General features: G+C 37.4%; 1 protein-coding gene across 1 annotated transcript in view; it reads left to right on the forward strand.

Annotated features, from left to right (window-relative positions):
* The first annotated feature begins 15,964 nt into the window (after positions 1–15,964).
* Positions 15,965–21,822, forward strand: part of FAP (fibroblast activation protein alpha) — a 73,847-nt gene continuing 67,989 nt past the window's right edge. The window contains exons 1-2 of the mRNA XM_061135031.1: positions 15,965–16,106; positions 16,437–16,521. Coding sequence (XP_060991014.1) covers positions 16,101–16,106; positions 16,437–16,521 — 91 coding nt within the window. The 5' untranslated portion in view covers positions 15,965–16,100. The remainder of the gene's footprint in view (positions 16,107–16,436; positions 16,522–21,822) is intronic.

The raw sequence follows: 21,822 nt of genomic DNA on the forward strand, positions 1-21,822 counted from the left end.
GGCAGATGACACCACCCCGATGACAGAAAGTGAAGAAGAACTAAAGAGCTTCTTGAAAGTGAAAAAGGAGAATGAAAAAGTTGGCTTAAAGCTCAACATTCAGAAAACTAAGATCATGGCATCCACTCCCATCATTTCATGGCACACAGATGGGGAAACAATGAAACCAGTGAGAGACTTTATTTTTGGGGGCTCCAAAATCACTGCAGGTGGTGACTGCAGCCATGAAATTAAAAGATGCTTGCTCCTTGGAAAAAAAAACTATGATCAACCTAGACAGCATATTAAAAAGCAGAGGCATTACTTTGCCAACAAAGGTCCATCTAGTTAAAACTATGGTTCTTCCAGTAGTCATGTATGGATGTGAGAGTTGGACTATGAAGAAAGCTGAGCGCAAAAGAATTGATGCTGTTGAACTGTGGTGTTGGAGAAGACTCTTGAGAGTCCCTTGGACTGCAAGGACATCCAACCAATCCATCCTAAAGGAGATCAGTCCTGAATATTCATTGGAAGGACTGATGTTGAAGATGAAACTCCAATAGTTTGGCGTCCTGATGCAATGAACTGACTGATTGGAGAAGCCCCTGATGCTGAGACAGATTGAAGGTGGAAGGAGAATGGGATGACAGAAGATGAGATGGTTGGATGGCATCACTGACTCGATGGACATCAGTGTGAATAAGCTCCGGCAGTTGGTGATGGACAGGGAGGCCTGGCGTGCTGCAGTCCATGGGGTCACAAAGTGTCAGACACGACTGAGCGACAGAACTGAACTGAACTGAAACTTCATTATGCAAAACGCCTGGCTGGATGAATCAGAAGGTGGAATCAACAACTTCAGATATGCTCATGATACCACTCTAATGGCAGAAAGAAAAAAGCAACTGAAGAGCCTATTATTCGTAAGGTATTATATTTTAGGCACAGAGAACAGTGAGTAAAATAAGGATCCTGCCCAAAAGATCTTTTACCCAATAGAGAGAATTTTTTACTCCATAATGAGTAAAATAAGAATTTTGTTTTTAAGATTCACTTGCCACATTCACAAATTCATAAATTAGACTTATTCATAAATATCAATACTATATGAAACACAGTGATCAATGCCATAAAAGAGAGATACTTCCAACAGGTTTCACTGAACTGTGGAGTGTCCAGCAGGTTTTTCAAAGTCTTTTTGGGGATTATCCTACCTCGGGGAGGGTGTGCAGGGCAGACATAAGATAAAAGGAGAATATGTAACAATTTAGGAAAGAGAATTTTACTATCAATTATGGTTAGGTAACCTCCCATTAGAAAAGGAAAAGCTGTTCTGTTCAGAAAAAAAAAAAAAAATATTTTTGCCTTAAAATGTATAATAAGTTTGAGAGAGTTTTTATAGATAACATAGTATTTAATTTTAAAGCATTAAGCTTTATCAAAGCAATTATAAAATAGCTGAATTGTTTCAAAAGATTCAGTGCCTCTATAAAGGTGTGAAATGGAACTGAACTGATTTAAGAGGATGCCAACTGTTGGTATAGCAGTTATGGGGAGAGGTCAGGACTTCTCTGAAGGGAGAATTGAGAGGAGAATTGTAAGATGCCTGTGTTCCGATCATATCCATCCTGTTCAAAAGATGCCTCGAGATGCAGTCCTACTTTTCCAGCATTCTCCTAGAAAAAGGTCTTAGCAACTGGACCAGCAGAGTCATCTTCTGGCCCAGGTAAGGTCATCACCTCATAACCATTCTGAGGAAAAGAATCCCCAGACAATCATAGCTTGCTCTGGGACTATGATGGTGGATGAAGGGATGGACAGCTAATGCCACATACATCTTTGTTTACAATATCCAGTGATTGGGATGGGTTAAAAATGTTCTTTAAAATGCTTTTTGATGAGTGCTCAATTTGATTTAATTATGTGTTTGGCTGAAGGAAAACTGACCTATAACAAGTGAACCTAGTAGATACTCTTCAACAGAGAGTGAATTTGCAGAGGCGAAAAAATGGATGTAATGAGTATAGATGATCTCGAAATAAGAATTGTTTTAAAAAAATTGCAAAAAGAGGGAAAGAGATGGGAAGAAAATTTTGAAAGGGAATCTAAAGTTTCAAGCCTGTTTACAGGACAAGGAGTAAGAGTCAAGAAACAAGGAGAGATTTGAGACTCAAGAGGGAGAAATGAGAGTGTAATTGTTGAAGCAAAAGCCTAGGAAGAAGGAAAAGGATGAAACCAAGAGCACAGGAAAGACAAAGGTTGGCAGAAGAAGAGGGGAAAAGTAAATATGAATAAAATATACAACTTAGAGTAAAAGAGTATAAAAGATACAGCTTAGCACAGAAGGAGGAGGTTGATGGAAATATTCTCTGACATCAATCATCAAGCTATCTGCTGAGTTGGGTTTGGAATTTAAGGATGGGCATGGGGACATTAAATAGAAGGGATTTTCAAACATGCTTTAATGAAGGCAAAATAAATAATTAGAAACCAAGAAGAAGATGGTCATTCAGTAACTGAATTGGAAATAATAAATGTAGAAATAATAATTTAATAAATAATTATGTGCAGGATATTAGACTAAGTTCTGTTATATTTATTCTGTGGTATTAAGAGGAAAAAAATCTGGATGTTTAAAACTTTGATGGATTTGAAAACGTTAAAATGTTTTGGTCAGTGTAACACAAAGCTGGTTCTGTTTGTAGCATGAAATTATATTACAAGAAACCTAACATCAATATCCAGACTAGTTAAAAATTAATTTAATATTTTTTGGCATCCCCCAAAAAATCCAAATGGAAACTGTACATTATAAAAATACCTTCAAACCTTTTAAACTTGGTGTTTCCCTCAGAATTATACATTATACATCAGAACTGCTCCACAACGTCTTTTCCTCTTTCCAAACTCCTCAAAATTATCTCCCTAAATCATCCTGTATTACTTTTTTATCTCACCTATTCCTTCTCCCAGTCTCTTCCTTTTAATATAAATCAACAGTCCCAGAATATCTGAAAGGAACAGTGACAATTATCAATTTATTGCGTTTTAGCTCCAAATTCAACCTCTCTATCTGCTCCCTAAATATACGTCTGGGTCCTTTGAATATTTTAGATTTGCCTGCTGCCGTGACATTAAAGTTTGCCTGGAGAGGATGCTGGAGAGGCAGTACAGGAATAAAGGTTTCATGGTGTGCTTATATGACAGGCTTCTGCAATCTGAGTAGTTTCTCCAGTGGCCAGTTACTGCAGGGCCTGTGACTTTCTCCAGTATAGTGTGTTGCATGGCAGCCAGCAGTCCTCCGTGGCCAGCAACTGCATATTCCCAGGCAGTTTTGTTTAGAGTACCTCCAATAAGACACGTCCCCTTGAACAGCTTTCCCTGGTCCCCAGAGAGCACAATTCCAGCAAGCTCCAACAAGCAGATGACTGGTAAGTTCTGATGGCACCATGGCAACGTCCTTGCTTTCCGAACCTCCAATTGCCCTCTCCAATAAAGTCTGAATCAACCTTGGGTGCTCTATCTCCACCACAGGAGAAGCAGCTGCTTCAGAGGCCTCTGTTGTTGAGTTGCTAAGTCATGTCTGACTCTTTGTGACCCCATGGACTGCAACACGCCAGGCTTTCCTGTCCTTCACCACCTCCCAGAATTTGCTCAAACTCATGTCCATTGAGTTGGTGATGCCATCCAATCATCTCATCCTCTGTCATCCCCTTCTCCTCCTGCCTTCAATCTTTCCCAGCATCAGGGTCTTTCTTTTCCAATAAGTTGGTTCTTCACATCAGGTGGCCAAAGTACTGGAACTTTAGCTTCAGCATCAGTCTTTCCAATAGATCTTCAGGGTTGATTTCCTTTCAGACTGACTGGTTTGGTCTACTATTTCTATATTCTTTAGGATTCTTTATACTTCTTCTTAGCTAATTCTCTGTTACTCCAAACCCATTGTAGTAAATCATTATCTATATTAAAATTTATAAGTTCAAATTACTCTGTGGTTTTTCTCCCAGCAGACTGAACTCAGACTCACATAACAATATGTAAAGGAATATCAGAAATAGTTCATAAGAAGTAATCATTTTCAAACATCCAGTTATGTTCTCTTAAGTTTAATCATTGAATTTCACATTGGAAATTAATCAAATGCATCTGTCCAATTCTCTAACCAAAAATTTAGAAACAGGACAGAATGCATTTTATAACTAGATAATTTCATTTTGTGAATCTAAACTATCCATTTTATAATACCAATAACTGAACTGCAAATCCCTATCTTACATGAAAGACCATGAAATGAGTTGTGGAGAGGATATAATGAGAAAATGTGTGTATGACATATTTTTTAAATACTTGAAACTCACCAAAATAACTCTCAGAGAGAGACAGAGAAAAAACTACTTTTGTAGAACCCTCGCTAATATATTTGCTTAAGTTTTGAAGATGAGAGCTTCTTAGGGCATTGGTAATGAGTCAAAGAAATAGTTTAAATGTTTTGCATTAAACAGAATCAGTTTAGTAGGAGCTAAAGAGGAAAGGAAAAAAATTGAAGAAAGAGGGGATCCCAGAGGCAAGGCAGGAGTCTGCAGCCTGAGTTGAAATCACCAATGGAAATTCAACTATCATTGTCCCAAAACACCAGTAAATCTGCTTATTACATATTTGAGTTGGTGTTATTTGGCATCAGACATCAAGGCGGTCTGGCAGGGAAATATGGAAACAATGAAGGGAGAGCACACACACAAAGAAAAGTGGATACAGAGAAATTCTGGATTACAAATGTTGAACATATTTTACAGTGACTGACACTAAGCAGGCATTCAGTAAATATTAATTTCCTTTCCTGACTTGAAGTATTAATATAAGGTGTAATCTCTGACCTTAGCGAGTTAACAAATTGGTTGAGAGTTCAGTGACTATAGGTACAAAATTTTCAGAAAAAATATGGGTATACAACCACTGTGTGGTATACAAACTATAGGTATTCTAGACTTCTGAAAAGTCAGGGATTGAGAAAAAACTTCTGAATTAGAGTAATAAGGAATTTGAATAATGCCTTGTGTAGAATAGATGTTCATAGTTCTTTAAAATAATTTTAAAAGGGAAGGAGTAGGACATAGGTTCTAAATGGAGGTAATGAGGAAGAAGGGAGAAGAAAAATGAATATGTTTTGCACATCTATTGTAAAGCCAGGCTGAGTCTGGGCTTGACTGGGTAACCAGTACAAATGAAGTCATTCTAGTATTTTGAACAGTGGAGTAACTCAGGGAGTTAAGCTAAATCACATTGAAGAAGTAAAAACTGGAAGGAGAAAGATGAAGGAAGGAGCCGGCTGCAGTCATTCGGGGTGAGGTGATGAAAATCTGTACTTGATCTTTGGCGGGGAGAGTGAGAGAAATGACTGGTTCTAGATGCTGCTGAAATAACATCACGAGCTGAGGAAAACATGGCTGGCATGGCAATCAGCAAAGAAATACAAAAGGACAACACAGTTGGTGACAGAAAGAAATACAAGTCATTTATTTACATTACCTTATTTTTGTTCTCAATATGACTCATAATTCTGTTTGGCCATCATCTAGTGCCACGTGTGGTCATGTTCCTGGCATATGGAACAATTGTTTCATTGCATCCAAGAACTTGCTCACTGGGCTCCAGCTGTTCCTGGTCCACCCACACGGATCACTGAGCTGTGGTGGATGCAATTCCTTTGTCCTGAGGAAAAGGTTTGAAATGAGTCAGAATCTCTTGATGTGTGAATAAAGCAAACTTTTTCTTTCCCTGAGGCTCTGGTTACCATGGAGGACAGCACAAAGCATCTTCGTTACTTCCTCCATCCATTCCCACTCTACCAATGGGGGCTCGCTGGCTATATGACCCACATGCTATCTTGGTCTCTTAAAAGCTAAATAAGGTGCTTTGGGGCACCTCCCATTTTACTGAGGACAGGGAAATGAATTTCTGATAATGTGGAGGAGATCGTTCTGTATTCTATTCTGCAGCCCTTTCAAGTGCTGCTCAGTCTGAGGCTATGGCTTGAGATCACGACACCTTGGTTAGACTTCCGTGATGCACACAGTTAATCTAAAATTTGTCAATAGCTATGCTGCCAATAGCAGATGAGATTAATTTTCAGTTTAGTTCAGTTCAGTCGCTCGGTTGTGTCCGACTCTTTGCGACTCCATGGACTGCAGACCACGTAATAACTTATTAAATTCAATGTAGCAAAAATAGTATACTGATGTTACCAAGATAAAATTATAAGATACTTCACAATAATTTTCTTTCCTACTAAGTTTCCAAAATGTTGTCTGTGTTTTACATTTCTAGTCCATCTCAACTTGAACTTGACCATTCAAAGACTCAGTTGACACATGTGGCTAGTTGTCACTGGAGGGGATACTTTCATTTTAGACAGTGAATCACCTGAAATGTATAATATTGTAAAACAATAATACATCAAAAAAGTCTCATAAATCTGGCCCATGAACCTCACAAAGATTTTTTTCTAGATCTCTAGGTATTAATCTAATGATGGCTTTAAAATTGAGGATAATATTTGATACCCATGAAATTGTGCATGGGTGCTAAATTGCCTCATCGTGTCTGACTCTGTGATCCTGTGGACTATAGCCCACCAGGCTCTGTCTGTGGGATTCTCCAAACAAGAAAACTGGAGTGGGTTTGCCATGCCCTCTTCCAGGGGATCTTCCCCACCCAGGGATCAAACCCACACATCTATGTTTCCTGAATTGGCAAGCAGGTTCTTTACAATTAGTGTGTTATATATATGTATTTTAAACTAAAAGTTCCTGGTGTAAAAAATTAATAAACAGGATTAATAAACAGACATCAGTTAAGTAAAATTGGGTGACCACAAGGGAGAACTCTCATGGGCTGTGAAGACTGTGCAGAGTTTAGCTGGAAGAAGAAAGGTTCCAGTTTTCTCTTTACTGATCACATGTAGAGGTGTTCCCCTTGAGTGGTGTCTATCTCAGGCCCACAGGGAGAGCTGGTGAGCTCCTGATATTCTATATTCTTATTCATTCATTCATTCAGATAGCAATATTTATTCAGCACTTACTATCCACCAAACATTGTTTCTATGTCCTTTGGCTATATGAGTGAAACAAGCCAAAATTAGGGATAAGATATGAGATCAAGGGGAATAAGCAATAAAAATAATATATACATACATACCACATATTTCAGGATATTTGGAAGTGGTAAAATCCATGGAAAAAAAAGAAGAGTAACTAAGAAAAACTGGAGGCTAAGAGAAATCAATTTTAAATGAGTGATTCAGCCTCATTGAGATGGTGACATTTGAGCAAAAACTTGAGCTCACGTTGGCAATATCTTTCCTATTTTCTCATCCAGAAATCTTACTTTCTATTATAAATCTTTCCTGATGCTATCTATTAGAAATGAGAAAAATAAAGGTTTAAGACTACATGGACTTCAGGTCTAGGCCAGTTGGGTTTTTTTTTTTTTTTCTTTAATAATAACATATGATTTATCTCTTGAAAACCTAGGAGACCTGGCCTTACTCATAGCAGCAGTTGGTAAGTTCATAGATGGTGTGGCCTAAGATGTGCTCCCCAAAGTCCTGTTTTGTCTCCCAGTTCCTTTCCTGTTTTAAAATCTACTTCCTAAAGAAATTATGTGATTTCCCCGTCAGTCAGCCAAACCGCCTATGTTCACTACCATTAAGATATTCATTATATTAAAGCACAGCATAATTATCTCTTCTCTTTTGAAATTCAAATTTGTCATGGGAATAAGACTCAAGAAAAAAACCTATATTCGTGAAAGGGAAAGTTTGTGTCTGTGGCATGGACTAGCAGGTGTGCAGACAGAGAGTCTCCCAAATAGACCAGGGGCTGAATTGTCAGTGATAGGTATGGTAGAAAAGTAGAGAGTACGGATATAGACCAGAACAAGGATGATAAGGTCTTAAACTTGACGTCATAGACTTCGCATAGTAAACACACAGGATATATTTTTTGTTCTTGCAAAGACATATGCTTTCACACAATTTTCTTGACCAGTTGGCCCTCTGATGTAACTTTATTTTCTCACTGGGATACAAATTTTTTTATTTATTTATTTATTTTTTGGCTGCACTGTGCAGCCTGAGCGATCTTAGTCACCCAACCTAGGATTGAACCTGTGCCCTCTGCAGTGGAAGCTCTGAATCTTAACCACTGGACCACCAAGGAAGTCCCCACTTTTTAACTTTTGATGGAATGGCATAACAAGAGTGGGATATGGTGAGAGTGAGATGATCTGCTTTAAGAGAAAGGAAAATTTATTACTAAAATTGTTTAGAACTGCTGGGTATAGTGGTAAGAAAAAGCAGATTGATTTAATAGGTTTTGTTGTTTGTAAATATGTTATAGATATGCATTCCCTTTTTTCTGCTTCCAGGGAAAAGTACATCCTCTGTGCCCCCACTTGGTAACCAGTGCTCTGACACATGTATTTCCAGAGTTTCTACTATATATATCCCTACATAAACATTTTCTCTCTTCTTTTCACAAAAAAGAAAATCATACCATACAAACTGAGCGATTGATTGTGGACATTTTTCATGTCAACACATTTAGACCTACCACATTCACTTTCTCATCTTCCATAATGGATTTGTCCAATTCCCTCTAGATGGGCTTTTAGATGCTTTTCAGTTTCTGGATATTGTAAAGTGAGTTTCAACAATACTCTTGTATTTGCATTTTATCCAATGTCATCTTTAAAGTATACTCCCAGGGGTAGAATTGCTGTCCTGGAGGAAGTGTGTAATTTTGGTGTTTGTTCCTAGACTGCCCTCCAGAAAGTCTGTAGTGGTATTTTTCTCTGCCAGCAGCTGATCGTGAGAGTGCCTGTTTCTCTGTGACCTTGCTACCATTTTTTGATCTCTGCTAATCCAATAAATGCTTCCCAGGTGACACTAGTGGAAAAGAATCTGCCTGTCAATTCAGGAGACTCAGGTTAGATCCCTGAGTTGGAAAGATGCCCTGGAGAAGGAAATGGCAACCCACTCCAGTATTCTTGCCTGGAGAATCCCATGGATAGAAGAGCCTGGCAGGCTACAGTCCATGGGGTTGCAAAGAGTCAGACTCAAATACAATAAATAAAAAATATCCAATTTGATTATGTTATTTTGCATTTCTTTGATTTCTAGCAAATTTAGCATCATGTTTATATTTTTATCACTTGTGAATTTGTCTGAGTAAACTGCTTTGTTTTGTTTTGTTTTGTTTTACCATTTATCCACTTTTCCCTATTGTGCTGCAGAGTAAATGTTCTGAAAGAGGAACAAAAGATGGGAAGCACAAATGTCACCTCAATCTTATTCAGCTTATAGCTGAAAGTTTGTATCCTTTACCAAGCTCTCCCTGTTTCACCCAGCAACCACTTTTCTACTCTATTTCTGAGTCTGACTTTTTTTTAAAAAGATTTCATATATAAATGAAAACACGACATATATGTCTTTCTTTATTGAGGTTATTTCACTTTGCATAATGCTCCTCAGATCCATCCACATTGTTAACTGTAAAATGGCAGGATCCCTGTTTTCTCATGAATGAATAATGTTCCATTGTCTATGTTGTGCGCTTAGTCATTCAGTCATGTCCAACTCTTTGCGACGCCCCATGGATAGTAGCCTGCCAGGCTCCTCTGTCCATGGGGATTCTCCAGCCAAGAATACTGGAGTGGGTTGCCACGCCCTCCTCCAGGGGATCTTCCCAACCCAGGAACTGAACCCAGTTCTCCTGCATTGCAGGCAGATTCTTTACCATCTGAGCCTCCAGGGAAGCCCACTGTATATGTACACCCATAATTCCTTACCCATTCATCTGTTGATGTGACACTTAGGTGGTTTCTATATCTTGGCTATTGTGAATAGTGTTGCAATGAACATGGGAATGAAGATACCTCTTTGATATCCTATCTTCACTTCCTTTGGACATGAACCAGAAGAAGGATTACTGAATTCAAGTTTTAATGGTTGTCTTCTGGAGAAGGAAATGGCAACCCACTCCAGTATTCTTGCCTGAAAAATCCCATGGACTGAGGATCCTGGTAGGCTACAGTCCATGGTGTCGCAAACAGCCGGACACGACTGAGAGACTTCACTTCACTTCACTTTTGTTCTCATAATTATCTTTGTGGTTGTTTTTCCCTATTTTTCTTGAGTTTTTTTTTTTTTTTTTCTTACTTCTTTGTCAGTGTCTTTACATTTTCTTTAACATTTTAAGATTTTTGAGTCTTCCTTTTTTTAAAAAAATATTATTCTTCTCTACTTATTCTTGATTTTCATAGTAGATATAAGAATGAGGGACAATCAGAGAGAACTTGGTATGCAGGTGGGGCTTGTTGGCTGGTGGGTTTTGTTTAAGGATAAGCAGTCAGGAATCCATTGAATTGAAGAATGAATTGAAGAACTGAATTTACTTTGTTGCACTGACTCCCGGCAAGTTCCTCTCACATTCCCCACAAATAGTTTAATATCTCTTAAATCTTTTTTTTTTTTTTTTGCCTAGAATAAATGCTCAGCTGCAGATTGTTTTGCATCCAGAGGTGAAGAATCCATACATGCATATCTAACTAGTCTCCCTTTTTCCCCAGTGCCATTTCTTTTTCCTACCCTCAGTGGGAAATGTCATTTCAATTCTGGAACCATTCCATGCAAGTCCCTTTCTAGATGTGTCCCAGACAGTTGCTATTTCTGCTCTGCTATCCCATGCTCTCTCCATCTCTCCATTGTTATATGTCTTATCCTTTTCTTCCTTTTCCAATCAGTTTAACGGTGTCTTAGAAAGCAAAGAAATTGATATATATGTTCATTTTACCATTTTGACCTGATGTAAAATGAAGTGATCTGAGAATCTCTATAATTCTTTTATAAACAGTTTAGAATGTGACTCAATGTATTTCTTCCCCCGCCTCAATTATTGCGATACTATGGAATCAGTTAAACTCCCATATACATTCCAAATGATTCCCTCACCTCTCAGTGTTTGGCAACTATAGTATAGGTACCTTCACCTCTTTCCTCTACCTTAGCCACCTACTTCTGTATCCACACCCACACCCTTGTCAGCGCCCTGCACTGAAATCTTAAACTGAAACCTGCTCATTTCTGATAACAACTTCTTTATGTCCTATTCTATCACTGGTCTCATCAAGATATCCAGCTTATTAGACCATCTAATTTCTTCCTTCTGTTTCACCTTCTCCTAGATCCAGTCTTGATTACACACCCCATCACTACATACACACACACACACACACACACACACACACACACACATATATATATATATACCCTCGTAGCTTAACATGGACCAATCAAATTGAGTTATAGGGTAAGACTGTTTGGGTTCATGTCGTGTCTCTACCACCCACATAGCTCATGAACACATAATCATAAGCTATGTAACCTTGAGGGAGTTACTTAAATCTTCTTTGCATCCATGCCCTTGTGTTTCAAATGAAGAATATAATGGTACTCATGTTCTGAAGGTGGAATGAGAAAGTACAAGTAAAGTGCTTAGAAAAATGTCAGGATTAACATGTATTCAATAAGCATTACCTATTAATAGTAATATTCTCTACTGTAAAAATACTAGTGAAATAGCAGTCTTTAGTAAGTTTTATCAAAGTGTACAAAACACACACTTAATTTAAACTACTTAATCTAATCAAACCTACTGATTATTACTTCTAGGAAAATGCAATATTTGCATTTTTAACCTGCATCTAAACACCCAAAGAAATAGGTTGTTTCTCTACTGTTTATTTCCTAATCCAACTTTATTGTTAACTCTCTGGGCCACCAAGGAGACCTTGCCCTAATTATTAGAGGATAATAAACACTGGCATCTAATTATAACATTTATTAAGAAAGTAGGTATCAATTACAAACCAGGAGGCATGTTGCTTCATATTCTCCCTCATGTAACAACCGGAGTTTTAGAAAATAGATCAGATTCAGAATTAATTTAAGCTGTATCATTTGTCATCGATGCTGTTACATCACATCTTCCACATCTATAATTATGTGACAGTTGCTCTGAGTTTTGACGATATTAGCTCTTCTTAGCTTAGATCTCATATCTTTGATGATGGATATTCTGATGAATCCCTTAATTTAAACAGATCCCTGGAGGGATACTTTCTGATCCTAGGCATTGTGTAACTGTTGCTCTGATTACTAGACCTCAATTCTAACAATACTCTAACCAAGCTGATATTTTGAACGCAGACCCTATAGAGTAAGACTGAGATCTTTGAAGTCATGTGTAACAATGTTCTCTGAAGATGTGAGGACTACACGTAGTTTAGCTCTAATTATTCTACCATCATACTTGGATACCTTTCAACAGAAAACTCAGTGAGATATTAATTTAAAATTTTACTTATTTATTTTTTTAATCTTAAAAATATATTTATTACTTTGGAACCAATATATTTTTAAAAATTAAAAAAATAAATAAGCTTTGGAATCAACTTCAGGACTTATCAGAAAGAATCAATATACCATAGTAACAATGGTTCCTGCTGGAATCTCGGGCAAGTTACCTAATTTTTCAGGGCTCCATTTCCTAATCATTAAAATGGGTTTTGTATGAGTTAAAGGAAATGTATTAATGCACTTTGTACAAAACAGTTGACAGGAAATTTTTACTGAATGTGAGAAATCAAATGGACAGGCACAGCCTTCTTGGGAGCAAATTTTTATTTTAGAGTTATTACTCAACCTTAATAATATGTTTTAACTTTTATTAATGAAAGCATCTCTCTTTATCTCCCTACCCAAATTAAAAAGACAAAATCCTTACTTATGCTTTTAACATTGTCTTAACCTTCACACTCAAGGAATATACAGCTGAATGTGTTTTCTGGGAAAACATCTAAATCAAAATCATTTTTGGCAGACACAGTAGCTATTACTAAATAGTTCTATTGCTACTAAATAGCAAGCTAAGGATTTATGTTATAGTTAACTTATCCAGTGGGCTTACTAAAATGCAGTCATATTTTAAATGAAAACATATAAGTTCCATCTCTGGAAAAAGCTCACTTTAGTCTCTAGTATCCTAATACTTGCTCTTAATTGTTTATAGGCCAAAGTCATACTTTCCATTTTATCAGCAATGAATGGGTCTAGAATTGCTAAATGAGGAAAGTCTCAGTCTCAATAAAAATAAGACTTAGACTTGAATTAAGGATCACAAACATGTGCCATGTTTACTTTCTGTCTCTCCTCCTGGGTCCATGTAGCAATCAACAAACCCACCAGGGCACTCTTGGGCTTTTTTCTATGAAACGCAAAGCCAGCTTCAGGGTCATTCTCAGCAAGGGCTCCAGGAAAGGAAAAGAAACGAATATGTAAGGACTCACTTGCCAGGTGGCGCATTGGTAAAGAATACACTCGCCAATGCAGGAGAGGCAAGAAACACTGGTTCAATCCCTGGGCTTGGAAGAGTCCCTTGGAGGAGGAAATGGCCACCCACTCCAGTATTCTTGCCTGGAAAATTCTATAGACAGAGGAGCCTGATGGGCTATATAGTCCAGGGGGTCATAAAGAGTTGGACATGAGTAAGCGTTCACACACACACATACACATACACACAGTTGCCAGGCTTGTAGAAGAATGTAAGTTTCCTGAAGACACAGACCATAGCTTATTCATAATTATTTCCACCCCCTGGCTTATTCATAATTATTTCCACCCCCTGGCTTATTCATAATTATTTCCCCCCAAAAAAATGTTAACTGGATGTTAACTAACTATATAAAACAAGGATATATTGAGTTTCCTTAATGTTTAAAAAATGTTAGCATAGGCATTTGCATTTGACTCTAAAAGGAGAAAAAGTCAGTAAAGATGCTATAATATTAAAAGAATGTAAGTTATTTTTGTGGGAGTACTTATTTGGATGAAAATTGAACACTTACAAATGATCTCAAAGGGATGGATATGTGTAGTTCTGTTATAAGCAATGTATCCCTAACTCACCTTTATTTCTGTAGTCAGTCTCATTTTTCTTGAAACCTTTCAAACCAGTCAGAATCTTCCAAAATTTGCAGTTTGAATTACCCAACCATCCAAGGAAAAAACAAACAAAACTAAAGAAACATGTTTTAGCCTCATATTTTCCCTTCTCACTAAAAGTTTCAGTCAAAACTTTTCCTTCTTAAAGCACTCAGATTTCTTCTTAGATTCTGTCAAATGGGTTTCTTATAGACACCCACACTTGACTGCAGTCCTAAGTGGTACCCAGGCCAGTCACATGTCAGGGCATTTTTAATTGCTAAAGCCAAGAGTAACCCTTTTAATTATGCCCTAATCATTTACTACAGTCAGTTTCTCTTCAGGATGTAAAGTCGTGGAAATAACTCACTAAAAAGCACTTGGAGACTTTGGAGCCTTGGCAGCTGGAACAGAACTTCTGAGAATGCGCTGTGTGAACTTTCCAAAGAAGGCAATACATGTGAGAGGACCCACATGGTAGCAGCAGTTCATTTGGAACCTGGCTGGTGGCTTTTATCTTGGATTTGAGGATTTCACAAGCACACGGAGATGCCTACAAGTATATAGCACAACTTGGATGTTTATCTCAATGATTGCTCCAGTTTGCAAAGAGCTGGCCCCATCAACTGCAAAGGAGGGAGGGGCGCCTCTCCAACCTGGGGTGGCTACATCTCTCTGCCAGTAAGTGCTTCATGACTCATTTTCCTCAACAGAATTTTCATAAGGCTGGAATTCAGGGAGGGATGTCTGGAGAATGTCTGAAAGGAAGTTCACAAGCCACTGTCCTGCACTTTGCTGAAGAAAACCTTCCATGGTAGTCAGACCAATTGACTAAAGCTAACAGCAAAAGATTTCAGAAACATTTCCTCATTATTGTTCATGAAAAATCCATGAAAGTTCACCATGAAGTTTTGTTTTAGTCAGGAGACCCGTGAGCTGGGGCGGGGTGGGAAATAGTAGGTTAACAACTGTATTTATGAGAAACAACAGACTCTATCCAAGGGAGTTACATTGAACCAGCCAACATACACTAATAAACTGGTATGTGTGTGTGCATGTGGGTGTGTGTGTGTTTTAATTCAGACCGATGTCAGATGATGTCAGGTTAACGGATGGCTTGGAATTTATGCAAATTTGGCCAAAATGAAATTGTACATATGACTTACTTCTTTTTTCAAATGCTTTTTATTTATTTTAAAGGCTTTATAATTACTAACTGTTCTCTCTCAGAATATATTCTGAGAGGGAAGCAAAAATATCACTTTTGCAAAGCCATGTTCATTCTTTCAAAGGTCTGCTGGTAAATTATTCTTACTGATCTTTCCATCTTTCTGGCCTGTGCATACACACCTAACCCATACTAAATTTCACCAGATGGCATTTTATTTCTTTAAAGTAAAGCAGTCGTGGGTTTAGACAGTTGAATTTTTAAACTTCTGTATTTACTGAAAGTGCATATGGTGCTATATGGACAAAGAAATTGTGCTGAAAGAAAAACATTTCTGTCTGCAGTACCTCATAATCTCCCAGAGAAAGAAAAATTGCAGTAACATGGAGTCTTTCTTACAAAATCTTATGTGGCTTTAATTTTCTTCCTCTGCTAAAAGTTAGATATATATGTACTATACACACCTTAAAGTTATATTTTAAATTCTTTTGGTTGCAAATAGAAAGGTTATCCAAAACCCCATGACTTTCCAATATGATTCATAAGTGATTTCTAGAAGAAAATGAAACATAAACCTAAACTTGTTTAAAAAATATTTTTAAAAACCTCTGTATGTCAGCATAAGCAGATGTTGGTGTAGAATTTACAAGGTTAAGAAGGCTATAAAATCTCCCTTGAGCCACTCACAGTTCATTTCAAGGCCAAGAACGCCCCCAAAATCTGTTTCTAATTTTACAGAAATCTTTTGAAATTTGGCACGGTTTTCGAAAGTCTGTGGAAAGAAAAAAAAAAAAAAAACTTGCCCTAGCTTCTACTTCCAACTACGAAGACAGACCTTCTTTCAACGGTTTTCACAGATCTGGTGACCCACGCTCTGAAGTCAGAATTAGCTAACTTTCAAAAGCAGCTGGAAAAATGAAGGTTAGTATACGCAGCCACAGATACTGCTAAAGGATGGGGGCTGGCTGAATTGAGCACAATCAGAGTTTTCTATTGTTTAGAAGGTGAGGATTTGTACATAAGTATGTACTTCCTGGAGTGGGTTAGGATTGGGAAATTGTTCTAAATATACTGTGGAAACATTTCTCCTTGCAGAGCTGGAAGAATTCCAGCAATTATAGCCAGATCAGTGGAAGACAATCAAAAGCTTTATGGGGAGGGAGAAAGCGGATTTAGGTGTAAACAAAATCTTGCCATTTCTACTATTTAGCAGAAACCATTTATATTTCTAATTTTCTTTATTTTATGTAGACATGGTTAAAAATTGTATTTGGAGTTGCCACCTCTGCTGTGCTTGCTTTATTGGTGATGTGTATTGTCTTACGTCCTTCAAGAGGTAAGAATTTTCTCTATTTTGCTTGGTCTGCCTAGAACAGTTTGGAAAAAGCACTAGTGCATGGTCACAAGAGATTGAGCCTTTCCTAAGTGCTTATTTTCCAAAGTAACTCTGTTATTTCTAAGAAGACATATAAACTCCCAGGTATGTTGTTGAGCAACCAGAATCACTGAGGAATTCAAGGTAGGAAGAGGTTTCCAGCATTACTTCTGCAATAGAAAAACCTGAGCACTCTTCTGTAACACCCCAGTGTCTCTCCAAAATACATGCTAAATTCCAAGCTTTGACAGGCCTTTAGAGACAATATTTTTAACTAACATTGCTTTTCATTATTGGATTGCCTCATGGAAAGTAAAGATGAGTAAGAATGGAAAAGTTAAAACAGAACCTATGGAAATTTTTATTATGAGTCTTTCCAAAAATTTAGGGAGGCAGTCAAGAATAGAGATCTCAGGAATAGCTACATAGAAAAAGTGAAATTGTTGTTCTAGATGCAAAAGCCAAGAAAATCAAATTAGAAGACTAAATATTATTAAGCAAGCATTATGTTTAGTTTTTTAATTGATTCTTTTTAAACAGTCTTAGATAACATTGATTTCACTTTGCTGAAATTCAGGAGACTGATGTTGGGGCTAGTTTGGATTTAAATTAAGACTGTTTATAAACCTTTCTGTGATATTAGGGACATAGGTTTTTATGAAACTATGTAAAGAAGATTAAGATCTAAAACAGGAAAAATGTACAATAATAACATGTCTAGCTTTGGAGTCTAGGGAAAGGAAAAATGTTTGCACCAACATTAAAAGCTTGTGATAGCTTATGATAGCTGAAGTGGGAAATACCCCTGGTTAAAAGCTAACTGACAATAATGGAAGAACAGTAACAAGCCTTTAGCCGAAGAAAGTATGAGTTCTGAATTATTTATTGCTTTAAAAATGAAATATAGGAAAATACTTTGAAAAATTAAAAGTGCTCATGAGATTTTCACAGAATTACAAAGTGAGAAGGTTAACCAATAAGATAAAGGTAATGTTTCTTCAGTGTAGATCTTCAATACTCATTCCTCTCTGCTAGCACAAGATTATTCTGAGGCTGTTGATTGAAAGAGATTGTGTGAGTCCGTATTTTTTGTACTTTGTCAAGTTAAAATTGTTTTCAGATCAGTGTCTCACCTCATTTTGAGGCCATATTCTCCTCAGAGCAGCAGTTGTCAGGTAGTGGATTAGGTCCTATCCTATTGATTCCTTGAATGCTAATACATGCAAAAATAACTCCTAATTTTTAAAGGAAACCCCCCAATACTTGAAATGGACATTTTGCTCCATCAGAAACAAATGTGCAGGGAACACAAGTGTGTGGATTTTAGGGGAACTAAGATCCCGTGTGCTGCTCAGGGTGGCTTAAAAAAAAAGTCAAGGAAAAGTATGTGGATTTTATGGTAAACCTGCCTCCATGTCTAGAGGCAAGGGTGAGTTGCATTTGCACTTTGGAATTTGAGTCATAATTTCCAATAAGAAATATATGACAGTTATAGTATATAAAAGTAAGAACATTTTGAGAAACTTAAAGACCCACTTACAAAACACTCGCTCATTTGTTTGTTGTTTAGTCACTCAGTCGTGTCCGGCTCCTCGTGATCCTATGGACTGCAGCATGCCAGGTTTCCCTGTCCTTCACCATCTTCTGGAGCTTGCTCAAACTCTTGTCCATTGAGTCAGTGATGCCATCCAACTATGTCATCCACTGTCATCCCCTTCTCCTGCCTTCAATCTTTCCCAGCATCAGGGGCTTTTCCAATGAGTCAGCTCTTTGTATCAGGTGGCCAAAGTGTTGGAGCTTCAGCTTCATCATTGTTATATATTAATAAGTGAAGTCCCACTAATTAGTCCCACTCAGTTAATTGAGTTTCACTTCTGCCCATCATTGAGCTAATTGGGGGAATAAGGGTACTGCATTTAGACTTCCACCTGAAAGCACAATTAAGAACGCAGTATGGATGCTCAGTCATTACCACCAATATGGGATCAGACATTCACTTAGACCACTAGGTCACTTAAATCACTAGGTCTAAGTGAAAAATGAAGAGGAAAGGGCTTTTACAAGGAGAGGGTAGGTCCCAGGAACATCATCTGAGAATTAAAAGAGCTTTGAGGGAATTAGGCAGGATTTTAGAAACAAATAGGGCAATGGGGTAGTGAAATGAGAAAGATCCATTTAGCTCACTCACATAATAACAAAAATAACAGATAACTATTTGGGGACTTCCTAATTTTCCCATTTTTAATTTTACTCAATAGGAAACACATCTGAGTTCCCACACCTTAGACCCAAGCTGTCCTCATTGGTCTCAGCCTACCCCCCTCCAACCAATTCCCTTTTTTTTCTCCTGTCTCTACATTTTCTCTTGAGGTTCTTCTTTCCAAGCATCATTCCTCTTCCTATGTGAAAATACAACCACACCAAGAGTGGAAACTAAGCTTTTCATCTTTCCCTCATATTCACCCACCCTGAGGACAAATTTTTGGTTTAAGAGAAGTGACAAAATAAAAGCCAGACAAGCAGAAACTAGAATTGGAAAGTAACAGAGGCTCCAGAATTTCACAAGTAAATTCAATATGGCCTTGCTTCATGATTTATAGTTTCTGAATTCCTGAACCTTTGTGAAAGGACTTATGGGAGCTATCTGCACTTTTCTTGATTTCAATTGAGTATAGAGTTCACTACATGAGCAAACACTCAATAAACATTAACTAATTTTTTTCCAAAATTGCTAACATTTTGTGGCAGCTTAATAAATGGTAGCAAGCATTTTATTGTGTTCTCCATCCTAGTACACAAAGATGACAGCTCCCTCTGTGTGATGGTTTTTTTTTTTTTCCCTCAACAATGCTCTTCTTAAGTCTGAGAGTAGGAAGTAATTATCTCTGAGTAGCACCTGTGTCCCTATCCCCCACCTCTTTGGATCAGAAATGAATTTTTTCAGGAATTTTGGTTGCAAGGCAAAGATATTGGCAGCTGTAAGGCAAAAGCAGGAGAGAAGAAATGAAGAAGAAAGGAAAAGGAAGCTGAGGTGCGTAGGAGTAGAGACTAAGGCTGAGTGAGGGAAAAAGAAAAGAGAGATTATATAGTGTGGAGAAGTCGGGTTCTTCTGGGCAGGGCCTCCAGTACCTGCCGTGAAAGGAGAGCCATCATTAGCTAGAGTAGCTTCAGATCTCCTTGAAGTCCTCTTGTCTACCTCTGCATACTTTTCGTTTTATTATTTTTTTGTTGTTGGTTTTGGCCTGCAGTATTTTATACAAATTTTCAGTAGTTGTCATTTTTTTAAAATCATAAGATTTCACATAAAAATGTAGATTTTTGACTTCTTTTTAAATATTAGATCTGACAACACTGGGCTCATGGGAATAGTTGAGTCAGAAGCAGCTGTAGTCTTTAGGTTGGCAATGCAGTCTCCACTTTGCTGTGTACCCCAATATAAAATAGAAAATGGAGAAAACCTTTCAGTTTTATTTGCATAAAGTAACATATTCACTTACAACATCTACTTGACTCCTATAAACACTTGGATTTTTTTTTTTTTTTTTTTTTTTTAGTGGAGTGCAGTTTATTACACCGGCGGGCCCAAGGCAGAGTCTCCTCTTAGCCAAGGGCCCCGACCAGCATTTGTGAAAATCTTTTATACCCCATGTGTACGTGTCCAAACCCACCACCCCAAATCCCTTGAGGCTTACAAAGGAAGGGTAAATACAATCACAATAACCCCATCATTCATGAAACACTTGGATTTTTAACTCTTGAGGAGAAGAAGTTATAGTGTTCTTCTTGGGATTAAAAATAACAATCTACTGAATTAAAAAAAAAAAAAAAACCCACAGAAATTAGCATCCCATAGTTATCCATTATCCACAATGCCCAGTCCACTGTGGCTTTTGGATACTTTGGTTATTTGTTCAACAGTTATTTATTGAGTACCTTCCAGATACCAGGCATAGGTATAAGGCATGAATGACAAGTTCTCTAGCCTTACAAAAGGACAGTCTGACAATAAACAAGTAAATAAGTGAATTAATAGAATATTTTAAATTTGTAAAAGTGCTACAGAAGACAAATGGAGTGGGGCTGTGTTAGACATCCAGGGCTGCCATAACAAAATATCACCTGGGTGATAATAATAAAAAGCAAAATAAAGCCTGGGTGGCTTAAATAACAGAAATTTCTATTCTCACAGTTCTGGAGACTGGAAGTCCCAGATCAAGGTTAACTGGGTTTAGTTTTTCTCGGGGGCTTCTCTCCTTGGCTTGTAGATAGATGCCTTATTGCTTTGTCCTCACATGGCTTTTTCTCTGTGCATGTGCCCTCCTGGTATCTTCCTCCTCTTTCTGTAAAGACACCACTAGCTTCATCAGATTAGTGTTCCACTATATGTTCTTGTTAATCGTAATTATTTTGTTAAAGCACTTATTTCCAAATACAGTTCCACTGAGGATTGGAGCTTCAATTTATGTATTTTGGAGGGACAAAATTCAGTTCATAACAAAAGTGGCTAGGGAAGGCTTCTCTGAGATGATATCTGAGCCAAGACCTAAAGGACAGGAAGGATGCAAACTGGAGGCTAGATCCTCACTGCAGAGGGAAATGCAGATACAAAGGCTCTGACGTAGGCAAGTATCTGGGAAGTTCAACCTGTGCGGCCAAAATTATGTAACCAATGAGCACAGTCTATATGTATGTGTATATACATATAGACTTATGAATATACATACACATTTATAAAATTTATAGTGATTGCTTACTTAGATGAGTAATAACCTTATATAATTATTTCAGAAGATAATCTGAATTCACAGATGATTTAGACAGAATGTAGATCAATATTTTATAAAGACAAGTATCATTTAGAATGCCTGTATTTTTGGCAGAAATCCATAGTTATTATTACTATTATTGCAACTATTATAGTACTAAAATCTCATCATTTTTTGTAAAGTAAGATATATGTGAGACCAAATTATCATCAAAGGAGATGTGAATTTGTTTTTAAGGCTTAAAATTTTCCCAGTATCAACATTAAGAACTGTGAAACAGACTCCCGCAAACATCTTAAGAGTTTTAAGCTTATTTATTCACTGTTCTTTTGGAGGAAATATGGGGAAGTCTAAAGGGCTGAGGAAAAGATTCAGAAAGTCCATGGACCTAAAAGAGCTTTTGAGTTGAGTATAAATATATCAGCCTTGCAGATTATATTTCTCTACTTTGCTCTTGGATTTTAAAATCACAGAGGATGAATCTTCTTAGATTCTT

Source organism: Dama dama, chromosome 33 (genome assembly GCF_033118175.1).
Source record: "Dama dama isolate Ldn47 chromosome 33, ASM3311817v1, whole genome shotgun sequence".
Classification (NCBI taxonomy): Eukaryota; Metazoa; Chordata; class Mammalia; order Artiodactyla; family Cervidae; genus Dama; species Dama dama.